This window comes from Pteropus medius, unplaced genomic scaffold, assembly GCF_902729225.1.
Source record: "Pteropus medius unplaced genomic scaffold, Ma_sr-lr_union100, whole genome shotgun sequence".
NCBI lineage: Eukaryota > Metazoa > Chordata > Mammalia > Chiroptera > Pteropodidae > Pteropus > Pteropus medius.
In genome coordinates, this window is record NW_024345601.1 from 16,086,699 (window position 1) to 16,104,325 (window position 17,627).

At 33.8% G+C, this 17,627-nt stretch overlaps 1 protein-coding gene and 2 pseudogenes across 1 annotated transcript in view; 2 read left to right on the forward strand and 1 right to left on the reverse strand.

Annotated features, from left to right (window-relative positions):
* Nucleotides 1–16,341, forward strand: part of ACMSD (aminocarboxymuconate semialdehyde decarboxylase) — a 55,153-nt gene extending 38,812 nt beyond the window's left edge. The window contains 2 exon segments of the mRNA XM_039874533.1: nt 12,502–12,600; nt 15,246–16,341. Coding sequence (XP_039730467.1) covers nt 12,502–12,600; nt 15,246–15,308 — 162 coding nt within the window. The 3' untranslated portion in view covers nt 15,309–16,341.
* Nucleotides 1,516–1,894, reverse strand: LOC120611931 (pterin-4-alpha-carbinolamine dehydratase 2-like; annotated as a pseudogene).
* On the forward strand, nt 6,669–7,584 carry LOC120611930 (KRAB domain-containing protein 1-like; annotated as a pseudogene).
* Nucleotides 16,342–17,627: the final 1,286 nt, after the last annotated feature.

Genomic DNA, 17,627 nt, shown 5'->3' on the forward strand with positions numbered 1-17,627 from the left:
TTTTCCACTTTTTTTTTCTTTTTGTTCTCTTTTTGCTTTAGGCATTTAAGGAAATCTTTATCAAAACGTGAGCTGATCACATGTTTAAGGAACAGAGACTTCAGAGGCCACATATGACAAAGAATAAGTCTTTTAAAAAAATAGTTTAGAAAAGTTACTAAATAAACAACCACAAAGCATAGCAAGGAACAACAAACACTGAGGAGAAGGAAACATCTGGTTACCAAAGTTAATACATTACGATGTGGTATTCAAAATGTCTAGTTTTCAACAAAAAATTAAAAGGCATGCAAAGAAACAAGAAAGGGTGGCCCATTCACATGAAAAAATATCAAAAGAAATTGTCACTGGAGAAACATTGGACTTACCAGAAAAAAAAAACTTTAAATCAACAGTTCAAAGAGATAAAGAAAATCAACTAAGAACTAAAGAAAACCAGGAGAACAACTATTGAACAAAAAGAGACTATTAATAAATATAAAGAAATTATAAAAAAGGAACCAAATAGAAATTCTGGAGCTGAAAAGTACAATAACTTTAATGAAAAATTCACTAACGAGTCACGTACCTAATAAGGAACTTGTATCCAAATACATAAAAAATTATTACGATTCAATAATAAAGACATATAACCCAATTAAATTATGCCAAGGATCTGAATAAACTTTTCTCCAAGAAAGACATATAAATGGTCAATAAGCACTTGAAAAGATGCTCAACATTAGTGGTCATTAGAGAAATGCAAATCTAAACTACAATGAGATACCAATTCATTCTCACTAGGATGACTATAATAAAAAAAAAAAAAAAGTTGACAAGGATGTGAAAAAATTGGAATTCTTGCTGGTTGAAATATAAAATATCCACAGTGCAACCACTGTGGAAAACAGTTTGGTGGGTCTACAAAAAGTTAACGATAGAATTAGCATGCGTCCCAATAATGCCATTCCTGGGTATATATCCAAAAGAATTGGGAACAAGTATTCAAACAAATGCTCATATACACGTTTGTAACAGCATTATTTGTGATAGCCAATAGGTAGAAACAACCCAAATATCCATCAACAGATGAATGAATAAGCAAAATGTGGTATATCTGTACAAAGGGATATCATATTCAGCCATAAAAAGAAATGAAATACTGATACATGCTACGAGTGAATGGACCTTGAAAACATGCTAAGTCAGACACACAGGTCACATATTATATGATTCTATTTATATGAAATATCCAGTATAGGTAAATCAACAGAGACAAAAAGCAGAAAAGTGGTTGCCAGAGGCTGGGGGCAGACTGGACAGGCAGGAGAAGAGGGAATGGGAAGTGACTGTTTAATGTGCACAGGATCTTCTTCGGGGGTGTGAAATGTTTTAGAACCAGGAACTAGATAGAGGTGATGGCTGCACCAAAGTGTACACTTTATTTTTTTTCAAAATTAAATCATTTTGTATTTGAGCACTGATTTTACAAAATGTGGCATAAAGGTGAACTAAATTTACACCTTAATGTGTTCATGTAAATTGCTTTCAAAATACATTGCACCTAAGATGTATATAAGATTTTACATGCATTTTGGAAGAAATCACACAGAAGCAGCTGCTTTTTCAATAAACTTGGCCAGTTTCACATCTCTTTTGGTCAGTCCACCACAGTCATGAGAGGTAAGAGTTATCTGGACCTTGTTTTACACGTTGAACCATTCCAGGTAATGATTCATCTTCTCTGCTTGTAAGGCAACTCGGGACATAAAGCCAAATGCCCCAACTTCCCAAAATGTCTTTAAAGCCAGCTACTAGTTTATAGGCAGATGCAGTGGCTCAGTCAGGCACAGGCAGCGGAATCAACAGTTACGTTCAAACAAGCAAAGGCAAAACGCTCCATAATTTACAACCCCCAAAGTGTACACTTTAAAATGGTTAATTTCATGTACGTGAATTTCACCTCAAGTTTTAAAAAAAGTGAAGAGGCTTTTCTCGGCAAGTTAGCCTTTCAATCACTCTAACCAAAATATCTATTCATATGTCCTTTTCTTTATTTTTAAAGAGAAACCAGAAATTCCTGTTCTGCAAAATACAAAGTATATCTCACTGTAAAAGAAAAGGTTCACTTTCAGAAGTAACAATGTCATTTTAGGCATTTTATGCCTCAAATTTTTATAATAAGCATAAATGTGATCTTGTGTTGGGCATTTGATCTGTTAGATGGGTTAGAATATGAACCTAAGCTGGAAACCAGTCAGGCCCAAAGGCCAAAGCTTCTTCATCCCTTTTCCATGCCTTCTTTAACAATCAGACTACTCTATTCAGGGGCTCTAAAAGTTTAGGATGATCTAGAAGCAATAAAAACGTCTTTCATCACCAAAGACAGATTTTGTGATTTATTGTAAGCAGTGGAGCATACCAAATCTATTAAAAATATTTCCACCTGATTTGGAATTTAAATAGATTTTAATACTTTTGTTAGTAGCAACTTCTCCAATCTGTATTCTGGTAAATGATGTTTTCCTGTGCACTGCTGTCTTCAATAGAGTGGATTCCTTTTTGGTGCCTATAAGCTTCCTGGGAAGATTACTACCTCCTCAAGAAGTTGTGATAAATGAGAGAAAGTTCAAGTCCTGGCTCTTCCACTTGTTAGCTGGGTGACCTTCAATATCAAGTCATTTTCTGCCTGTTTCCTCAATTGGAAAATGAAGATGATAACCAGGCATAGTTGATGTGAGGAGCTAATACAGTACGATGCCAAAGGACTATACAAGTATCAGTAATTTATATTTTCCAGTGCTTTACAGATAGTAGGTGTTAAGTTAATGTTTGTTTAATTGAATTGTGTGATCTTGTGGCTATAAGGCTAATCTTATTTTGCACTGATTGAGTTAAATCAGGCTCTTTCTGTAGGAAATCATGTCTCGGAACAAACTGAATCCTTGGTATACTAGAATTTTTTTAGTTAGCTATGTTATAACAGAGTTATGTTGTATTTACTGCAAAAGCTACTAATGGAATATGCTAATGATAAGATAGCTAATTGTTCATTTTCCAGAAGACAAATGAATTCTTTTCCAGTATTTGAAGTTATTTAGTAAGCCACATCTTGCAGTGTTCAAAGCATTCCCTGAACATGTGAAAGAGTTAATGCATCCCAGCAGGTGAGCGGTTTATTTTCCTTTCCTGGCAGGAATATTAATCACTATTATTATCAGCTCAGTAAGTCTTTGGCCTCATAGGGAATGTGTGCTGCTGGCTTTGGAAAGGGAAAGATATGTTGGGGCAGTGTTGGTGCTGAGAAATCAATCAGGATTATCCACCACTCTATTGCCTAATAAGGAAAGCTAGTGTCTGTCTAGGAAGTATAATTTCAGAATCTCAGAAGAGGCAGCCACAGTACCCAACATGCCCACTGTTAGAATTACTCCTTTGGATTTAATAGAGTCTTTAGAAATGTCCTCCTAAAATGTAGCTATTGTCAAGTGTTACGTTTGCACTTTGTGAAAATGGCTTTGTGATCATGGTCGATCCCAAGGGAACAGATTTCTAGATCACAGACAAGAAGACAGGAGAAAGTTCCAGCTTTTGGGGGGCAGGATCAGGTATGTTACTTGATGAACCTGAGATGTCACCAAGAGTCTTAGGTACCCCAGGTAGCTTGAATCAGTGGGAAATAGGCAACTGTCATCTCAGACCACGTTCTATGCCTCTTTAAGCAGGATTCTGCATGTAATCCATTGAAAACATAATCAATTTGCAGTTAAGAGATAATAGGTCGTAAAAATAGCAATACAAAAAGTATTTTTAACTTAAGAAGTATTTATTAAGCATCAACCAAGTAGAAACTGGTATTAGGCAATGGAGTATGTGACCTTCATCCTACAGGACCATATGACTCTTGAGGAATCTGTTCTCTTTGCCTTTTCCCTGTACATCCCTCCTCCCTCTGAAAAAGAAAAGCAATTAATAAGAACTTCATTTCCAGTTCTTTTATGCCTACATCCCTCTCCCTTATGAAACTATTAACAAGTTAAAAATAGGCAAAAGTTTACCAGAGTTATCAATAAAAAGTGCACAGATAGGAGTATAAAAAATTTACAAACCAGATTATTGCAAGAGGATAATACTCTCCTGTAGAGAGGAGTTGTGAACAATAGCTACAAATAATAATGAAATACTGTCAAACCATGAGTTTGGTGTTCTGCAAAAGGCATCCAAAATCAAGTTAGGAAAGAGAGCAGGAAAGTACCTTAACCAGGAAGGATGAATTGATGAGGAGCCATTTTCATTTCTTATTTAAAATCATTTGCTTTCTCCACATTAAAACAGAACAGATCCCTCTCCCTCTTAAAATGTTTTTATGTCCTAGAAGGCCATAACACTGGGAATGAAATAATTCCAGACAAGAAGAATTAATTTCTAGATTTCAATTTCATGTTAATGTAGTTTACAAATGTAAAGTAAGCATGGGACTTTTAAAAATTATGTTGTCTTTTGGAATTGTAAAAAATTAGCAAGAAGAGTAGAGATGCAGACAAATGAACCTCCAGTGAATACCAAGCAGGCAGTTCAGAAAGAGATCAGCTGTTGGCACAGATGTGAGTACATAACTTTGTGTCTTTAGAGCCTCTATCGGCAGATATAGTTGCTTGGTTTTATAAAGTAATGAATATAGGAATCTAGAAATAGTTGTTAGTCTATCATGTCCTTCCTCTAAACTTTATCATACATTTTCCCATACTATTTCATGTAAATGTATTCATAAAACCTAGGAAATTTTTTTGTGTGTAGAAATCAAAATGTAGAAATCAAAACTTATCCCCAAAACAGTTTGAATTTAGAGTATATAAAATACATTTAATATTTAAGGCCTAGTAACAATCAGACTTCTCTCTTTCATACATTCAAGCATTCATTCCTTCAACACATACATTTGTTACAGCAACTCTCAGATTGATTATAAGCATATGTCAAGAGTTTAATTTCCAACTTGTTTCAAAAGAAGCAGCTTTCTGAAAAGTCAAAGTCAAATATTCTGTCTTAGCAGAAACATTTTATAGGGGAAAATGGTTATTGTAAGACTGGAAAGAAGAAGGAAGTAGAGGAGGAGAGGGGGAAGGAAGAGAATAAGAGGACGAAGTAGCGGTAGTAGCAGAAGTAGCAAAGGACAAATCGCCTCTTTATATTATTGGTTAAAGTTCTTAGACTAGTTTCAAAACTAATAGTTAACTGAATGGGTTTCCTAAGAAGGATTCTTAAGCTCATTAAAGTCTATAAAATATTGCTCAAATATTTTATCAAAAATGCTAATTATTCCACAGGAAAAGCAGCTAGACACATCAGACCACAAAGTTCTGCCCTAGCTCAGGTTTGGGACAACTTTCTTTCTCACATTTATTGGGGGCAATTAATGCCATGCTAAGGAATTTGGGCTTTACTTTCTGTACAATGAGAAATTATTGAAGGATTTTAAGCAGAGATGTGGCATGATCAGATTTGTATTTTTAAAATAGCATTCTCTCCAGTGTTAGGTATTGGTAGAAATGGATGAAACTAGAGAAATCAATTAGAAAACAATAGTAGCAGCCCAGTTTAATTCAATAAAAATCCACTGTATACCAGGCCTTTGGCTCAGAGCTTGAAAGACATTGTTTCTGTCCCAGTTCTTAGCTGAGTGGATGAGATGGAGACACAGCCTACTTCCACCACATACTAGCTGTGCGACTCTAGGCAAGTTAGTTATCATCTGTTTCTTCATCTGTTGAACGGAAATAATAATAATAGATCCTATTTCATAGTAAGGCTGTGAGGATTAAATGAGTTAAGGAATGCAAATGGCTTATAACAGCATCCTGTACATAGTAAGCAATTAATAAATGTTAGATACTACTATTATAATAAGAAATTACCTCATAGCGATATAAGAAGTGCTGTGAATCAAAGTATACATAGAGTGCTTCAGAAGTACAGAGGTCACACTTGGCTGAGCTAAGAGATAAGAGCTCAAGTTAAGGGAGGAACTAGAAAAGTGGACAGCGAGTGATGGAAGCAAGAAATGATACAGAGGTAGAAGCAAAAGGCTTAGTGACTCATAAGATCCAGGCCCAGACATATCCATGTTTATGGATCAAAAAACTCTATATTGTTAAGATGTCAATTCTCTCCAAATTAATCTATCGATTCAACATAATCTAAGCTTAGTCTAAAATTTGTAGAGAAATGCAGAGGACCAGGGAGCCAAAATAATGTTGAAAAAGAAAAATGAGTTGGCAACTTGCACTATCGGACTTCAAGAGCTGCTATAAAACTATAGCAATCAATACAATGTGGTATCAGCATATTGACAAATAGGTTGATGGAACAGACTGGAAAGTTCAGAAATAGACTCACTCTTATATGGTCAATTGATTTCGACAAAGGTGCAAAAGCAATTAAATTGGGCTAAGAAAGCCTTTTCATGCTGAAACTAGCAGATATCCATTTGGGGTTTAAATAACGAACCTTGACTCTACTTCACACTATACATGAAACTTAATTAGAGGTTGTTTTTAATGCGTGAGGGTTTGGTTTGTAAGGACCAGCAAGTGGTGCCCAAAACCTCTGTTCACTAGAATGCAAGGCCACCCAGATCTCACGTTCCTGAGACTTTCACCTTTTCTCAAGAAGGGAATAAAAGAAGTCAGATGATAACAGCAGTGTCCTTAAAACCAGGCCCCAGAAATCAGTGACTTTTGAGGACATGACTGTGTACTGCACTGAGAAGGAATGGGCCAGCCCAGTGCCTGCTCAGAGGGTTGTGTACAGGGATGGGATGCTGGAGAACTATCCAGCTGTAGCTTTCCTAACATCACCCACTTCCAAACCTGCTCTGATCTCTCAGCTGCAGCAAGGGAAAGAGCCATGTTTCATCCAGACACAGGGAGCCCCAAGGCAGAGAAGCAGGACAGCAGGCCCTCCCTATAGAATACATCTCAAAAATAAGATTTACCTTCTTAGCTAAAATAATGTCATATGCAATATTTAAAGTTCCTCAGAATCATCAGTTTGGGGAAGACAATACAAAGGCTTAATTCTTTACTTTTTAATACCAGTTTTCAAAGTAAGTAGCAAGTAGATTTAAGAGCCATCTTAAATGATATCAGATACAAATTTTCTTTTTCTGTAGACTAATGGATTTCCATAGATTTGATATTTTTCAATAAAGTTGTTCATTCTGACGTACCAAAAAAAGTTAATTTGAGAAGGATCATACACCTAAACATGAAGCTGAAACTATAAAGCTTCAAGAAGAAAATATAAGAGAATATCTGCTCAAACTGGAATCCAGCAAAAATTTATTGAGCAAGACACAGAAAGCAATAAGCATTTTAAAAAGTTAACAAATTAAAGTACATCAAATTAAATACTTCAGCTCCTCATAAGAAAATTTAATTAAATGAATAGGCAAGCCACAGAATGGTAGAAAACATTCATAAAAACATATATATGATGAACGACTTATACCCAAATAACTACTACAATTCAATAATAAAAAGACAAACAACCCAATTTAAAAATGGACAAAAGACTTAAATAGTCACTTTCCAAAAAATATACAACTAGCCAATAAACATGTTTAAAGATGCAAGGGGAAATGAGTAAAGGTGGTCAAAAGGAACAAACTTCCAGTTATAAGATAAATAAGTTCTGGGGGTGTAATATACAGCATGATGACTATAGTTAACAATACTATATTGTATATTTGAAAGTTGTTAAGAGTACATCTTAGTAGTTCTCATCACAAGAAGAAAATCTATAACTATGTGAGGTGATGTATTTCAACTAAACTTACTGTGGTGATCATTTCACAATATATGCACAGTAGTTCCCCTTTATCCTCATTTTCAATTTCCACAGTTTCAGTTGCCCATGGTCAACCATGGTCTGAAAATATTAAATGAAAAATTCCAGAAATAAATAATTCATAAGTTTTAAATTACACACAGTTCTGAGTAACATGATGAAATTTTGCACCATCCTTCTCTATCCCCCCCGGGAAGTGAATCATCCCTTTGTCCAGTGTATCCGTGCTGTACATACAGTATAATAAGATATTTTGAGTGAGACAGAGAGAAAGAGACCACATTCACATAATCTTTATTACAGTATATTGTTTTATTATTCTATTTTATTAGTTATTATTGTTAATATCTTACTGTACATAATTTGTAAGTTAAACTTTATCATATATATGATATATCTCTCCAACGTAGATAGATTGTTAGATAGATAGATAGATAGATAGATAGATAGATAGATAGATAGATACTGTGATATATATGGGAAAAAAAACATAATATAATACAGTTTGGTACTATTTGCAGTTTCAGGCACCCAATGGGGGTCCTGGAATGTATTCCCAGCAGATAAGGGAGGGAGGACTACTGTATATATCAAACATCATTATGTTATACACCTAAAACTAATACAATGTTATGTTAATTATATCTCAATAAAACTTAAAAAAAAAAGAAAAAACTAAATGGAAATATGTTTTTTTAAATGGTAAAAATAAAAAAACAAAGATGGTCTTCATCATTAGTCATCAGGGAAAGGCAATTTAAACAACAATGAGAAACCACTACCTATCACTAAAGTGGCTAAAAACAAAAAGATTAAAAACTCTGTTGGGAAGGTTGTGGAGCAACTAGAACTCTCATACATTGTTAGTAGAAGATACTACTACCCTATGACCCAGAAGTTTTACTCTTAGGTATTCACCTAAGAGAAGTGAAAATATATGTTCACAAAAAGACTTTATAAGAAAGGATAGGAGCTTTACTCAAAATAGCCAAAAACTGTAAATAATTCTAAATAAAAGAAAAAGAGAAAATTTTCTGGAGTGATGGAAATGTACTATACCTTGATAGGGGTGTGAGTAACACACATGTATGCATTTGTCAAAACTTATCAAATTGAACACTTAAGAATTTTACATTTACTCTATGTAATTATTACACTAATATTGAATTCTAGCTAGTAATTTTGGTTTTTGCAGCAGTATGTGTTAGCAATTCTAAAAATACTTCCTGTGCATGCTAGGCTCAAGCAAAATGAGTAAATAAATTTAATAAAATGCAGCTGTCTCGCTGTTGGAGAAGGTAGATATATATATATATATATATATATATATATATATATATATATATATATATATATATATATATATATATACACACACACACATACATAAATATAGAAATATAAATGTGTCTATGTGTATATACACACACATATAGTTTCACATCAGCAATAATTATCACATCTAGTGCCCAGATCTTGATTTCTAGATCCCATTTTCCACTGTGAAGAAGCTGGGCTGCTTGGAGTAAAGGCTGATTTCAGGACAAAGAAAGTACAAAATGAGCTAGAACAACTTCTTGTGCATGAGAATAAGGAAGTATTCAGAATAATGGTATCCTGCTTAATGGCAAAAGACTGAAAGATTCTGTCCTCACCGCTTCTATTCAAAATTGTACTGGAGGTTTTAGCCAGGGTGATTAGGCAAGAAATATAAATAAAAGGCATACAGATTAGAAAGGAAGAAGCAAAATTATTTGCAGATGTCATGACCTTGAATATAGAAAATTCTAAGGAATCCACAAATAAACTATTAAGGCTAATAAACAGATTCAGCAAGGTTGTAGGATACAAAATAAAATATAAATTTTATAAATATAAATTATTTATATATAAATATTAATAGGTAAAATCAACTATTTATATATACTAGCAATGAATAATTTATAAATGAATTTGAGGAAACAATTTCATTTACAATAGCATCAAAAAGAATAAAATACTGAGGAATAAATTCAACTAGAGAAGTACAAGATTTAGATACTAAACTACAAAACATTGTTGAAAAAAATAAATGGAAGAAGACCTAAATAAATGAAAAGATATCCCATCGATTGGAAAACAATATTGCTAAACGACAACACTCCTCACATCAATTTACAGATTCAGTGCAATCCTTATCAGAAACCCAGGTGCCTTTTTAATTTTTTTTGCAAGAATTGACAAGCTAATCTTAAAATTCATATGAAAGTGCAAAATAGCCAAAACAACCTTGAAAAAGAAGAATAAAATTGGAGGACTCAAAACTCCCAATTTTTAAACTTTCTACAGAGATACAGTAATCCAAACTGTGATACTGGCATAAGAACAGACATAAAGATCAACTGATTTTGAATTGAAAAAAATCAAATGATTGTCAATACAATTCAATGAGGAAAAAATAGTCTTTCTGTACTATTTAGTCTTTCTGTACTATTTAGTCTTTCTGTACTAATAGTCTTTCTGTAAAATAAAGTTGGACTCCTTCTTTACACCATACACAAAAATAAACTCAATGTGGATCAAAGACCTAGCTAAAATACAAACTCTTAGGGAAAAAAAAATAGTTGTAAATCTTAGCGACCTAGGATTTGGCAATAATTTTTTAAATGTGACACCAAAAGCACAAGCAACCAAAGGAAAAAATAGATAAATTAAACTTCGTCGGTATTAAAAAATTTTGTGCTTCAGAAAACACAACCAATAAAGTAAAGAAACAAACTACAAAATGAAGAAAGTATTTGCAAATCATATACCCTATAAGTCTCTAGTATTCAGAAAATATAAACTCTTACAACTAATAAAAAGAAAACAAATGGGCTTGAATAGAAACAAGAGATCTGAATAGATATTTTTCCAAAAACATTCAAATGGCCAATGAGTACATCTGTTCAACACAGTCATTAGAAAAACACAAACCAATGTCAAACATGGACTTACCATATGATGCTACAATTCCACTCTTAGATATATACCTAGGAGAAATGAAAACATATGTTCACATAAAAGCTTGCACACAAATGTTCAGAGCAGCATTAACATAATAGCTAAAAAATGGAAACAACCCAAATGTCCATTACCTGATGAGAGGATAAACAAAATGTGGTATATCTATACAATGGAATATCATTCAGCCTAAAAAGAACTGACTCAGGCTACAACATGAATAAACCTTGAAATCATTATACTAAATAAAAGAAGGCAACCCATTACCTGATTTCACTTATATGAAATGTCCAAAATAGGCAACTGCATAGACACGGAGGGTAAATTAGTGTTTTCCACAGAGCTGGAGGGAGGAGGTAATGGAGAGTATGTGCTAATGGGTATGGGGTTTACTTTGGAGATGATAAAGTTCTGGAATTAGATAGTGGGAAGGATGATAGTGACACAAATTCATGAATATACTAAAGACCACTGTATTGTATACTTTCAAAAGGTTAATTTTATGGTATGTGAATTAGATATCAAAAAAAGAAGGGGGATCTCCTGCACCCCCAAATCCTACTCTTCTTTCCTGGAGGCAACTGTTACTTGTTCCTTGGGTACCGTTCCTAAAGTGGACTATATACATACAAACATGTATTTGTGCATCTATACTAATTCAGGCTACAACATGAATGTTAAAGACAGAAATATGAGTATAGCAGATACATTGTCCTAGACTTTTTTTCTCTCTTTACAATATAACTTCAAGATCATTCCACTTTACAATATAATTTGGCGATTGTTCTATTTCAGCATAAGTATCCCTCATTCCTTTTTATTTTTGGACATGAAATAATTTAGTTTGCCAGTATTCTGCTGCTACAAATAACATTGTGATTAATTTCCTTGCATATATTTCCATTACTGCATATAAGTGGGACACGTTTCTAGAAGTAAAATTCTAGTTGAAAATATACTTTTCTCATTTTATTTCGATAGACTACCATTAATTTAATGTAGCCCTTTCATACTAGATTATGAGTTCCCTGGGGACAGGAACCATTTCCCTTTTGTTGGCCAAGGTAATCTAGGTTCTAGCACATTGCCTGACATACTGCTTTATATATTTGTAGATGGACAAGGCTGTGTGCTTTAATGTACAAAGTATCAAAAGGATATCTGAAGTTACATCGTACAAAGAACAGACATTGATCATCCAGTTTATAGAGATAGGAATTGTTTGGGGGTTGGTATTTTGCTTGTTTTGTTTTTTTTCTTTTTATCCAATTTTCATTTTTTCCTTTTCAACTCTTGTATGTTTTCAAAAATTGTGGGATCGACTGCAATGTACCATTTTAAGAAATACAGAATCCTTAATTTCATCTGACGACAATAGCATGTTTTATTAAATATATGCCTACTTTTTATATTTGAGTATCTTTTACTTCAGTTATTGAAAAAAAAAAGGGAGAGTGGGGGTTTATTTCCAATTTTAAGAGACCTAATAGCGACACCTGCTGGAGAAAATGTCAGAATAAGTTCTGAATCCATTAAAACTTTTAACATTTTAGATGTTTATTTCTATTAATCAGGAAGAAATTTGATATTTTACCATAGAACTGCTTGTAATAATTAAATACAATTAAGTTTACAGGAGGTTCTTTGATGTTCTACAAAATTATGGATAAGAAATATATGTTTTTTCTTCAGGATAAAGTCATTTTGGGAATGGACTACCCCTTTCCACTAGGTGAGCTGGAACCTGGAAAATTGATAGAATCCATAGAAGAATTTGATGCAGAAACAAAGGTATATGCCTTTTACTTCATGGTCTTCTTTCTTAGTTTTCCTGCTCTAATTATGTTTGGTTTCAGAGCACTTTGATACATAACAAAGAATAGAAATATTATACTTAATATTCCTAGAATTGTTACTAGATCTCTAGAAATAGCTGAACTATTAAGGAGAAAAAAAGTTAAAAAGCTTAAAGTCAACCTAATACAACTAAATTCATGAACCCAAGAAAGAAAACTATAAAGATGCATATCATAATAATATATTTGTTTTCACGTTAGATGAATAAAAAAAGTCTAATTTTTTCCCTTTAATATTTGCTGCAAATCTACCATTCTCAAAAATTGTAATGATTCTAGTAATATGAATATTGAGACTAAAGTCTTGATTAACAAGAACCCAAGAAACCAGAACCCTCATGTAACTGGAATTTTTTTCTTTTGACATTTGACTTTTAGGGTGGGTAAGTGTGCCATCATGCTGCCACTGCCTATTCTACTCCATAGGCTCCTGAACCAAGATGAGTTAAAATGAGATGCATTGTCTTCAGATTCCCTTTCCTTTGCTCCCTTTCCCATCTCACCCCCGTGTCTCAACAAAACAAGTTCTTCCTGAGAACTTTACCACCAGTCACTACCAGGCGCCGAGGATGGCCAAAAATAAAAACGTGAATATATAAACTCTTAACAAATTTAACAAAAGTCTTAGTCATAATTCTTTTGCATAATTCTTGCTTTCTTCTAAACTAGAATCCAAAAGTTCTCTTGCACTCTAATTCTCTGCTTTAATCATTAAGGATATAGCCCATCGAATCTTCTCAGCAAGCTTGAAGCACATCAACAGATTGCCAAGAAGAGTCCCTTCTGATGTTTACTAGTTGCAAGTTATTAACTGGGAAACCTCTGACTGCTTTATATAGGATGTGTTCTCTTTGGCACTTAACCACTGTAAGGCACTGAAAGTCTTGAACTGTTAAATATTTACTCATTAAAGTAGGAAGCTGTAACAAGAATCGAAATTAAACTGAAACCAGATACCCCAAGTATTCTAAGAGTTCAATGGGATAATAATTATTTTATGCCTTTTAATTTTATGCGTTATCACTTTCAAGTTTTAAAAAATCTTGCATAAAAGTTTTACACTGTCACAAATTCAAAATGACATTTTGTACAAAGTTACTCACTGTAACACCGTTTATAATAAAAGACTGAAAACAAAATACAGGGGAATAGTTACATAATACATCCATACAATGGAAACTATACAGCCATAAAAAAATACAAAAGATCAATTTTTGTATTTTTGTATAGTGAGTTAAAAAGCAAGGTGCTAAACAATGTGTATAGTATACTTCCATTTGTGTATAGTATACTACCCATCTGTGAAAAAAAAAACTACATACCTAAATATAAGTATTTGCTGATATATGCTTAAAATATCTCTGGAAGAACAGACAAGAAACTGATAACTCTGGGAAAACAGTATCCATTTTACACCTTTCAAATTTTGAGCTACATGAAGGTAAACTGCACAAAAAATTTTTTTTTTAATGAAATAAATCTACTTGAAGAGCACAACACTTGGAGATAGACGGATGCCTTCCACAACGTAGATACAGAGTAGGAAAACAAGACTTTGTAGTTCAGTGATTTGCCAAAAGTGAAACAACTGTTGGACTCAACCCCAAATCTCCTGACTTCAGGAACAGGTCTTCAACCAACACACCAAAGAGTCTCTCCTTCAAAGGGTATTTGGCACCAACCTATTTTTAAAAGTTAAGGGAATGGTCTCTAAGAACAGCAAGTCGCTTCCAAAATCTTCCTTTAGAGATGGCCCAGGTGTGAATGAGGGAAAATCCAGAATAAAAAGTCCCTACCTCAAATCACCCATTCTTCAAGGATATGTAAAAATCCTGAATTGATTATGATATATAGATATGTGTTAACGGTATAGATGTTATACAATCCTCTATGTGTTTCCTTCCACCCTCAACTACATGCCTGCCCTTTGCAAGCTGGACATATATCAATTAGGGTATCACAAAATTACCCCTCAAATCACAGAACTGCTTTCTGTAAAACTGATCTAGTCTTTAGCTGGGGAGAAAGTGAAATTTTGGCAGTCCGTCTCTCATGCAAAATTGATAAATATACATATTTATATAATATCCTTAGACACTTCACCTATGTTACATTTCTTGCTCCAAAAGAGCTTACTTTTTATTTGGAGCCATGTGAAAGGAAAAAACATATGCCTAGAAGCTGGCGGGCAGCTAGATGACTTCTGGGCACTTTTCCCAGCTCTCTTGTCCCACAGTCCTAAAACGTACCTTTTCTGTTTTGGCTCCAAATAGTCCTTAAAATCCACTGGAGAGTCTTGCAGAGGTTTCCAAAGACGGGCATTTTCCACTGGGGCTCTATCCCATGATAATTCTCCTTTCCTCCTATCGCCAAGTTTCAAACTTAGATTTCAAATAATGGGGCAAAAAAATGGGTCAGGAGGATTTTGGTAAAAGATTTATTGTTTAACCTGTTAATGTTTTTTCTCTCACATTGGGAAATTGATTTTTTTTAAAAACCTGATAAAGACACTCAGTAAAGTACTTAAAAACAACCACTAAATAATGCTTTAAAAATAAAACCTTTTCTTTTCTTTTTCAGGATAAACTCAAAGCTGGCAATGCCCTAGCATTTTTGGGTCTTGAGAGAAAACAATTTGAATGACTGAATTTACTACAAAGGCAATCTTTCAAGAAGATATTTTATTTTTGTTTTTAAACATGTATCCAACATGCATTACTAAAATCGTATTTTGAACTATTTTATCCAGAAATAGAATATTCCTGAGTATCTTAAATTATTCAAAACAAAAATTACTCACATGTGCTTTTACTCTGAAAAGCAGTATATTATTTCATGTACAAATCAAAAATGATTTTCTCAGCACTTTAAAAATTAATGGCAGGAATGAAAATCAAGATGTCACTAATGCTTTATATGGAGAAAGACCAAAACCAGATTCATCTTCCTAGAGGGCTCAAGTAGGTTCTCTACTTTGAGCAAGTATTTGTGAATAGGGCCCAAAGAACCTGTTTTTATTTACTTCAAACACCTTTCACTAGCCCAAAACTGGGCTGGAAATGCTTTAGATTCCATAAAATAAATGATGTACATATTCCATAAACTCTAGAAAAGTATAATCCAATTAAGGAGGCAAGACACCTGTTCATTCATAATTACTAAGCAATACAATATGAGTGTCACCAAAGTTTCAGTAAGAAAAATTCATCTGGACTCAAACTGTTAGGAAGATCTCCCCAGAAGGTGGAACTTGGGCTGAGTTTAGAAGGCTAAACAAGGCTTGTTTAGAGTTGGAGATGGTAAATATATAGAAAGGCAAAACTATATTAACATAGGTTTCAGACTGAATGAGAACTTTTCTATTCTGGGGAAAAGTTCTAGTCTATAATTTACTTTTTATCGGAAGCTCTTTTAATTTCATATACGGAGTGGAATGTGTAAAGAAAGCTATGGAGATGCAGCAGGGCAATACCAAAGTAGCCTGTTCTACTCACTTCATTAATGGTCCTACCTGGGCTGCTGAAAGTGAACTTGGTCCTAGGAGTGGTGATGAACATTTGTGGTTCATGTACATCTGGCTGAATTCTAATATCAAATATAATTTTTCAAAATCACTCTCTTGCCTTAGATTCATTATTACTTCTTTTCCCTTCCATTAGCCCAAAAAATCAAGAGAATTGGTATACAATTTGTGCTTTTGCCAAATTATGCCCATCTCATTATTTTCACTTTAGTTCATTACTTTTTTCTTGCTCCTCCTGTTGCTTTCTAGAACTTTATCCACCCAATACTCTGCTTATTATTCAAATCTGCTTAAAAAGAAAAACAAAGTTGAACAAAACAGTGACATATTCATAGAGTGTTTATGTAAAGTGCCAGAGCTGAAGGACTTACTGGTCCAGGTACTGAGGATATAGGAGTAAATAAAAAGGATAAAATTCCTTCTCTCAGAAGCCTACAATCTGGAGGGTAAGAAAAATAAAGGAGGTAGGGAGGAAAAAGAAAGGAGGAATAGAGAGAAGAGAAAGAGCAAAGAAAGAAGGAAATTTTTCTTATATTAATAAACACTATGAAAAAAATTAGAAACAGAACTGTATAGAGTGGCTAGGGGAAGGGTAGGGAATAAAACCTTAAATAGTGGGGCCAGAGAAAACCTCTTTGAAAAGAATTTTGACCTAAGACTTAAGTGATAGGAAAGTCATAGTTAGAAAGCCTTTTTCTACATCTAGATTAAGGATGAATTTACTCAGCTTTTCTTCTAGTGCCTGCATTGTTTAATTTTCTTATGGTTAAATCTTTGATTCAATCGATGATGAAGTTGTCCTTATGTATGATGTGGGAAATTACATGATTTTATTGCAGCATTATTTGTAATTGTAAAATTTTGAAAATTATATGTATTGTCCAAATATAGGAGATTGATGGAACAAACTATAGTGCACACACATGCACCCACATGCACACACATATGCAGATAACTAGGAGTCAACGTGGATTTATTTCTTTCCTTTCCTCCCTCTTTCTTAAATTCATTCAATCAAGTGCTGTCGGTTCTACGTACCACATCTCACATCCCCATCCTACCAATCGTACTCAAGTCACCATCATTTCTTGCCTAATCTTCCTACTACCATTCTTGACCCCCTTAGGTAATTCTCTACAGAACTGCTAATACGGTTTTTTTAAAAAAATAAATAAGTTGGGGCATATCGCAAATCTATTTTAAAAACTCCAATGGCTTCTTATGAAACTGAATATAAAAATCTAAACTCTTGACCATAGCCTACTTATTCAGCTTCATCTCCTACCTCTTTCCTCTTGGCCACAAACTCTGCCGCAAGCTTTTTCCTGCCTAAGGTCAATAAGGAAACATTGGCCTTAAACAACACATTACACCAGATATACACCGAACATTCCATCCAAAAGCAATGTGTTTACAGAATACACATTCTTCTCAAGTGT